This window comes from Plasmodium falciparum, assembly GCF_000002765.6.
Source record: "Plasmodium falciparum 3D7 genome assembly, chromosome: 1".
Lineage (NCBI taxonomy): Eukaryota > Apicomplexa > Aconoidasida > Haemosporida > Plasmodiidae > Plasmodium > Plasmodium falciparum.
The window spans coordinates 172501-182500 of NC_004325.2; the positions used below are offsets into that span (position 1 = coordinate 172501).

General features: G+C 18.4%; 3 protein-coding genes across 3 annotated transcripts; all 3 read left to right on the forward strand.

The window, feature by feature from the left end:
• Positions 1 to 363: 363 nt before the first annotated feature.
• Positions 364 to 2091, forward strand: PF3D7_0103900 (parasite-infected erythrocyte surface protein; the record flags this gene model as incomplete). The annotated part of the gene is made up of 1 exon (XM_001350935.1): positions 364 to 2091. The coding sequence occupies one exon, from the start codon at positions 364 to 366 to the stop codon at positions 2089 to 2091; it is 1728 nt and encodes a 575-aa protein (XP_001350971.1).
• A 1017-nt stretch (positions 2092 to 3108) lies between these two features.
• On the forward strand, positions 3109 to 3876 carry PF3D7_0104000 (thrombospondin-related sporozoite protein; the record flags this gene model as incomplete). Its single annotated transcript, XM_001350936.1, has 3 exons — positions 3109 to 3166; positions 3334 to 3388; positions 3498 to 3876. 3 exons carry the CDS (start codon positions 3109 to 3111, stop codon positions 3874 to 3876), a joined length of 492 nt encoding a protein of 163 aa, XP_001350972.1.
• A 1710-nt stretch (positions 3877 to 5586) lies between these two features.
• Positions 5587 to 8290, forward strand: PF3D7_0104100 (conserved Plasmodium membrane protein, unknown function; the record flags this gene model as incomplete). The annotated part of the gene is made up of 2 exons (XM_001350937.3): positions 5587 to 6361; positions 6690 to 8290. The coding sequence occupies 2 exons, from the start codon at positions 5587 to 5589 to the stop codon at positions 8288 to 8290; spliced, it is 2376 nt and encodes a 791-aa protein (XP_001350973.1).
• Positions 8291 to 10000: the final 1710 nt, after the last annotated feature.

Genomic DNA, 10000 nt, shown 5'->3' on the forward strand with positions numbered 1-10000 from the left:
TAATATATATATATATATATATATATATATATATATATATATATATATTTTTATATTTATTTATTATTTTTTTTTAAAAAAAGAGATATGCTGTGTACCTTTTTTAATATTTTTCAGTGTTTCGATGATATAATATAAAAATATGATCACCTCTTGAAAATCTAAGATAGTCATAAGTAAAATGAAATATATATAAATTAAAAATAAATAAATAAATAAAAAAATATATATATATATATATATATATTTTTCCTTCTTGTTTGTAAAATATATATATATATATATATATATTTATATATATATATTTATATATATATATTTCATTAATATGTTAATTATTTAATAAACAAATTATAATATATAATGAGAAAAACAAAAGGAAGATTAGTGTTCTATCTTTGTATAAGCATATGGTGTTTATTTGTAAATATATGCAAAAACAGCGATACAAAAAATAATAGTTATAATGATTATTACAATACTTATTTATCCAAGATCCATTCGTTTAAGGCTCCTTTCAATGTCGAGAATTTAGAAAATGGTTGGAATGTTGATTATTCAAGTGTTAGTACTAATAAACATGTAGTTTTAATTCCAAGCATATACAACAGAAGAGGTGTTCTTTATAATAAGAACCCCATAAATTCTGATAATTTTATTATTGAATTTAACTTTTTTATGGAGAGAAAATATTACAAAGAAAAGATTGATGAGAAATATTATAAAGATGAAAAAAACGATGTACATGAAATTGTATATAAAACCAATTCTGATGATAATTTGAGTACTTCTAATAAATCAAATAATAAAGAACAAAAACAAATAAAACGAAATGGATTCGCTCTCTGGATATTAAAGGATCCCTTTGTTATTAAAGAAGCCGGTAGTAATGTGAATCTCGTTTTACAAGAAGAGGAATATAATATATTTGGTTATAAAAACCGTTTTAATGGTATAGGTATATTATTTCAATTAAAAAAAAGCACCAACAAAAGTAATAACAAAAGTAATAATAATAATAATTATTATTATTATAATAATTATAACGATATATTAAACGTATCCATTATCCTAAATAATGGAGATAAATCCATAAATTCAGATGATTTTACCATTTTTAAAAATATACCCATTGATATGATTATGATAAATAATCTAATACACACCAAAATTATTTGTAATAAAAAAGAAATCATCATAGCCTTTTATTATCCCAAAAGTAATAATTATATTAATACATTAATTATGAAAAACAATATATCCACAGAGAATTATATAGCTTTTACATCATTCAATTATAAAGAAGATGATAACAAAAATATTGATTATAATGATGTTAACAACAAATATTACGAAAATCAAAATGGGTATCTTCCTACATTTGTTGGAATAAAACAAGTATTAACATTTAATTTGAACAATAATAATAATAATAATAATAATATAAATATAAATGAAGCGAATATAAATAATAATAATTACAATAATAATAATAATAATGATAATAATAAAATAAATTATGATCAGAATTATAATAAAGATATCTCGGCTAACGATATCAACGCATCGTTTAATGATGTATTAAATAATATAAATCCAGAAAAGAATACAATCAATCAAACTATTGATGTATTAAATTCTATAACAAAATTATTACAAAAATTTATGAACCATCAAATAAATAGCGAGAAAAAATTATTACAAAATATTAATATTTTAAATGAAAAATTACAATTTGTACAAACAGAATTAAAAGTTATTAAAAAGAATTTAACAAACCAAACAGAAGAACCCAAAAATTTACAAAAAATGTTTTCGACAGAATTAACCGGTCTTAAAAATCTATTCCACACACATACACAACATCATAAAAAAAACATTGAAGATATTACAAATAAATTAACCAAAAAAATAGAAAGAAATAATGAATTAAAAATATTAACCGAAAAAGCTCAAAAATTAGAACAAATTATTAACAAGGGAAATTACACAACATATGTTTTCTGCTTAGCCTTTGCTTTATTAATTATTTTGACTTTAATGCTTATATATAAAAAAATACGAGATGTCGAAAAAAAACACATCCTATAAAAAAAAAAAAAAAAAAAAAAAAAAAAAAATATATATATATATATATATATATATATATATATAGACATAAATACATTTATAAATACATTCATAAATACATTCATAAATACATTCATAAATACATTCATAAATACATATTTATATATATAATCATTTCATTATTTTTTTATATTTTAATATTTGTGAAAAGAAATAAAAACATACATATATTTGTTAATACATATGACACCTTACATATATCTTGTATATATTTTAAAAAATTATTTTATTTTATATTTTATTTAACATTTTTGTAATGTATATATATATATATATATATATTTATTTATTTATTTTTAATTTATGTTGTTATTTTTTTTTTTTTTTTTAATTTATGTTGTTATTTTTTATTATTTTTTTTATGCGTAATTAAAAAACTCAACTTATATACACACAATCTTTTTTTTTTAAAAATTAAAAAAGCACAGAATATATATACTGCTCCCAACACATACACATATATATATATATATATATATATATATACATATATGTTGTCGGATTAGTAGTTGAGCCCTTTTCCTTAAATATAAAAGATAACCATATTTAATTTTTGTACAACCAACATTAATTTTATATGGAACTATTTAATTTTTCATTTATAACGATAAAAAATAAAACAAAAAAAAAAAATAATAAAATATAATAAGATCCATATAGCAAAACCATTTGACAACATGATAATAAATTAAATAAAATAATTATATAATTAAATAATTACATATTTGGTCTACATGCATATACAAGACAATATATTGTATATATATATATATATATATATATATATTTATTTATTTATTTAACCAACTTTTGTGATATATATATATATATATATATATTTTTTTTTTTTTTGTCACATGATATTTGTTTATATATATATATTATCTATTCATTTCATATAATAATAATTTTAATACATCCTCTTTTAAAAAAATTTGTACATATTTTTTGTATTATTCCATTGTTTACTTTTACAAAATGCTTATGAAAATTTCAAGATATTTTTTTCTTTTGTATTTAATAAAGGCACATCTTGGTACACTTCAAAAATAATAAAATAAAAGGGGAAAAAAAAAAAAAAAAAAAAAAAAAAAAAAAAAAAATGAACAATATGAATAATATATATATATATATATATATATATATATATATACATATATATATATATATATACATATATATGTTTATATTTCTCTTTGGTAGATTTCTTTTTAAGATATAGGACCGGCTTTATCCGTTCACGACTTGAAACATATATGTAAGCACAAAGTTTTAAACAAAACAAAAGAATTTTTTCTATAATACTAAAAAATGAAATATTTATAATATATATATATATATATTTTTTTTTTTTTTTTTTATTTTAGAGGTAATAGTGATGTCAGATATAATAAAAGTTTTATAAACAATCGATTACTCAATGAACATGCACATTGTGATGCGTGGTCTGAATGGAGTGCTTGCTCTAAAACATGTGATTATGGAATTAAGATCAGAGTAAAAATAAGCACAGATCAAACGAAATCAAAAGCATGTTCTAATATTACAGAATCTACAATATGTCATGAACATATATGTCCTAGAACCTTTGAAGAAGCTGAAGAAACTTATTTACACAATAAAGAAAAAGAAAAAAAGAAAAAATTCCGAACAACATATATTTTAATCTTTACTATCTTTTCTGTAGTTAATATTGTAGTGTTATTAATATGTGTTATCCTATCAATCAAAAAAAAAATTATCTAACATATAAATAAATAAATATATATATATATATATATATATATATATGTATATATGTATATATGTTTATATTTAATTATTTTTAGTTTTATGTTATTCACTACGATATTGCGTTAATATGTTATTTTATATATGTTTCTTTCTTTATTTATTTCTTTCTTTTTTTATTTTTTTTTTTATTTTCAACATTTCCTATATTAAAAAAAATTAATATAATATATTTTAAAAAAATATATCCTCTAAATATATATATATATATATATATATATATATATGGATTTATTTTATTTTCTCAACTTTCCTATACAAAATACTATATTTTTAATATATTTTTTTTTTTTTTTTTTTTTTTTTTTTCTTTTTTACAGTGCATAAATATATGTATTGTATATTTAATGAATAAAAATAACTGAGCATATTTACAAATATACATATATATATATATATATATATATATATATATAGCACGTTAGATTTATTCTTACTTGAACATATATAATCACCATGGGTAAAATGTATATTACACATATATATATATATATATATATATATATGTATTTTTTTTTTTTTTTTTTTTTTTTTTTGTTTTATGTGTATATAAAATTTATATATTATATTCATTTATATTCACATACTTTCATATTTTTTCTCATATATGTTTAAAGAAAAATTATAGACAACAAAAATATTCCTTTGGTATATTAAATGAATACTTTGTTTTTTATTTTTTTTCTTTTTCTTTCTTTCAAATCGAAATATATTTATACACATATTTGAGTTGTAAAAAGTATATATATAAAAAAAAAAAAAAAAAATGAACATATATTAGCTTACATGCAAAAAGAAAAAAAATATATATTTTGAAACATTTGCATTGAAGTATATATTTGTTTAAATTTTAAAAACAATCAAATAAAAAAAATAAAAATCAAAAACAAATAAATAAAAACTCACAAAGTAATCATATATATATTATATATATTATATATATATATATATAATGTTCTTATTTAAAAAAAAAGAAAAAAGAAAAAAATTTTGGTTAATAAAAGTTCACAAATATTTTAAAAATATTTGGTATATTCGTTTTTTTTTTTTTTAATATATGTTACATATATATATATATAATGTTCTTATTTAAAAAAAAAGAAAAAAGAAAAAAATTTTGGTTAATAAAAGTTCACAAATATTTTAAAAATATTTGGTATATTCGTTTTTTTTTTTTTTAATATATGTTACATATATATATATATATATATTTATACATATTTAAAATAACATGTATAATTATCATATATATGTAGCATGTATGTCTAACTTTCATATTTACTTTTTTTCATATAAAAATCATTCGTATGAATAACCGCACATTTTTTTTTTTTTTTTAAGTATAGATTTTATATAATTATATATACAACATATATACATATATACCTTTATACAATTATATATATATATATATATATATATATATATATATATATATAAGATGTGGTTTTTCTACTTCTTTTTAACTTACATTTCAAATTTGTTATTTTGTCTTATTTCCATGTGTTCATTTTTCTAAGCTTTGTTTTGTTACCTTTTTTGTTTTATGCACACCATATAACCAAGGCTATATCAAAAATATATATATATATATATATATATATATATATAGTGATATATATTTTTACGTGTTATATTTAAAAAAAAAAAAAAAAAAAAAAAAAAATGGTAGACTTCAACGATTTAAGCGTTGAACTAAAAAAAACAGAATTAATAAAAGAGGACCTGAGAAATCTAAGCCATATAATAAATAATGAATTTAGTTACTTTTGTCAAAATGAAAACAAGAACGTATCTTTCAACAATAATATTAGTAGTTATTATAATGATGATATATTTTCTAAAAGTACATTAAATAATTTATATACATCTTGGAAATTAGAAGATTTTTCTCATTTTGATTTCAGTAGTATTTTAGATATATTAAAAAGAAATCAATATGTTATGTGTAGTATATATTTCCTCCTAATTTTTTCTTGTATCTATTTTTTAACATTATTATTATATACAAAATGTATAAAAACAACGTTAAAAAAATGGTTCTGTAGATATTGTAGTGAAAATATAAATGAAAATAATAGTAATCATAATGAACAAAGAACAGTATTACAAAATGTTATAAATAAATCATGTTATTTTATTACTTATTCATCTATAATCTGTCTTTTATTATTTCTTCTACTTTCTGGAATTACATATATGCATTATTTTATAAAAACAAAAAAAGGAATACATTCTAATATTTGTAATATTTATACAAGGCTTGATAAATTCTTATTAAATAAATGTCTAGATCCAAAAAAAGTTGATACCTCGTGTTATTCAGCTGAACATATATTGAATGATCTTTCTTCCATATTGGAAGAATATAAAAAGGTGAAGCAACAAGCAAAGGACGACACGTTGCTTGACGAGAACACTCCCTTCCCCCTACTCGAAAGTAATAAAATGAAATATATGCATTAACATGTGGGTGTATATATAAACATATATAATATATATATATATATATATATATATATATATATATATATATATGTGAGCACATATTTTTTCTTTATAAGACCCACATATTTATATATATATATATATATATATATATATGTGAGCACATGATTTTTTTTTATAAGACCCACATATTTATATATATATATATATATATATATATATATGTGAGCACATGATTTTTTTTTATAAGACCCACATATTTATATATATATATATTTTTTTTTTTTTTTTTTTTTTTTTTTTTTTTTTTTTTTTCTTAGGATACATTACAACGTTCAATAAGCTAAATGTACTAAAAAACAATATAAATAAAAATAACACAACACTCGAAAACGAATACTTCCACACATATCCAGCCCTCAAAGGAATCAGCGAAACACTAACAACCATTATTAGTGAAGGCAATAAAAATTTCGGAAATGCCAGAAATGTTATTAAAGAAGTTAAAAGCACAATAAAATATTCGTTTCATACTGTTGACGAAACCATAAGAAATGTATTTAAAGATAGTGTACCTAAAATTACAGGATTAATAACACAAGCTGGGAAATCTATCAAAGGAATAAATAACAAATATAAAATTAAAGAGCGTATTCCTAAATATACAAATATTATTTTATTAACTAATATTATTTTATTGTTACCACCATTCTTAATATTATTAGGTATCATAATTTTTATGATATTTATTCTTATGGGATATATACAAAAAAATAATAATTTCTTCATAAAATTATTTGGTCATTTCAGTGCTTACTTTGGTTTACTCACTATAATTATTTTATCCTTTGGAATACTATTCTTAAGTACTTCAGTCATAGGAGGCACATCTTGTATTTTATCAGAAAGAATTTTAAAAAATGAATTACGTTTTGATATATTAAATAATACTCTTATAGATTATTGTATTAAAAATGAAAGCGCACCATTAATTGACGATGATATAACAACAAGCTTTGTCGCTAAAATTAATTCTTTCGATACAGGACATATAGATCATAATATAAACGAATATGAAAAACATTTTACAATTTTAAAAGAATCTTTTTTTCATAAGTCATTAAAATTTATGGATTATATATGGATTGTTATAATGAAACGAGAAAATAATACATTTTTAAATAGAATAAGAACTGAACAAGTCAAAAAATCGTTATTAATAACAGGTATTATAAACGAAAATATTAAATATGAAAATATGGAAGCTATAGGTATCAGATCCTATTTAACTACGTTGAACAAAATTATTTTTCCTGAAAATAATGGTAAAATATGTTTTAATGATATCATATGTGAAAAGGAGAATAATACATATAATATTACTGAGAATTCAAAAACAACCGATCAGAAATATAGAAATATACGTGATGGAATGGATGAACATCTTAGAAACGATTTGGATGCTATTGTTCAACTCTTTGTTTATAAAGCACGTATTCTAAAAGAAAATATATTCGATATTAACGATCTTGATAGTAACGAAAAAAACAAAATAGGATGGAGCGAATATACACCCAGAAATATAAATGGAACACAAAAAAAATCAATCATTAATACTTTCCTAGTAAATGTTATTGAAAGTATTAACTTTTCAGAAATAATAAATTTCTTTGATAAAATGAGAGATCAATTTAATGTACTTAAAGACCTAATTCTATTAAAAATTGATACATTAACAGAAAATACAAAATGTAATAAATTAGTAAAAGAACTTATTAATGTCAGAAAAGATTATTGTAATAACGTCGTTTTGAATTTATCTACTTTATCTGTATATTTAATTATATTTTCCATCACTTCATTTTTATTATGGTATCTATTTCTATTCTTGTGGTTCTATTATAATATTAAACCATCATAGATTAATACACATTCTTCCGACATAATAAGAAAAAGAAAAAGAAAAAGAAAAAAAAAAAAATAATAATAATAAATAATAAATAATAAAATTATGATAAACTTGTTCAGTTATGGCTAGTCAGCACAAAATGATATAATTTTATACGAAGTAAACAAAGTATATTTTCTTATTAATTTTATTATACAAATATTAAAATTAGCTAATTGAAGTAAATACCTCATCCCCTCAAAAGAATAAATAAAATAAAATAAAATAAATATTAGCGTGTTACTATATTTTATAACATATAAAAGAAGACATTCTATATAATTTGATAAAAAAGAAATAATAATCCATAAATATTTTACGCTTCTTAAAATTTTTACCGTCCCAAAAAAAAAATAAATAAATAAATATACCAAATAAATAAAACAAATAAATAAATAAATATACCAAATAAATAAAACAAATAAATAAATAAATATACCAAATAAATAAAAAAAATAAATAGGTAATTATTAAAAGGTAACATATATATATATATGTGTATATATTTATTATTTTTTTTTGTTTTGGTTTCATTCTATTCCATTTTTATAGCTTATCCATGCTATGTAATTCTTTCATATACCTTACTTTTTTTTTTTCATCCTTTATTTATATTAAATAAAATTATTGTTATTTGAAGATTACATTTTTGTCTTTTATTTTTTTTTCATTATATTTTTACATACATTTTATACTTTTCATATTTGTCTATTAGCTTTTTCAAACCTTTCATTATTGTTTTCATTCTTTTTTTAACGAAAACTATTCATCTCAAAAATATAAGATATTTTATATGACGAATGCCATTGTATTTTTTGTTACGTAAAACCTGACTTCTTCAAGGAAAACACATGCGCATTTTCACCAATTTTTGCCTAAGCTTATTATAAAAAGTATATTAAATGTATGACTTGTTCAGGTGAGACAAGTATAGATTTAAACTATTTTGGCTGGATATTGTTATATAAAGTATATTAAATATATGACCTGTTCAGGTAACACACATATAAACACATACATATATATATATATATATATATATATATATATATATATATATGTACACCTTTATATTGTATTAGATATATTAAACATGTGCCTCCCTCTTGATACATTTAATCTATAAAATTACAACTTTTACTAATTTATACATTTTTTCTTTCCTTTGAAATAGATGATATATATTTTAAAAGAAAAATAAAATTAATTTAATTATTATTTTTAAATGGTTTAAAATGTTCATGTAGATATGTATATATATATAGATATATATAAAATGTATACACATACAAAAAGAAGCATTTTAAAAATAATATTAATCTAAAAAAAAAAAAAAAAAAGGAAAAATTAAAATAAAATCAGAAAAAAAAAAAAAAAAAAAAACAAAAGAAAAAAAGAGAAGACAAATAATAGCCTTAAAAATAAATAAAAAGAACAAATTAAAGGGAAAAATTATATATACATATGTAAAATTACATATATATATATTATATATATGTTAAAATAATGAAATAAAATGATAATAAATAGGAACATCATATTTTATTAAATATAAAAATATTTATATTTACACACACATAATACATATATGTATTATTTGGTTCCTTTATTAAATACAAAAAATTTTAAAATAAAAGATAAAAAAAATTAAATGGTATATATATATATATATATATATATATA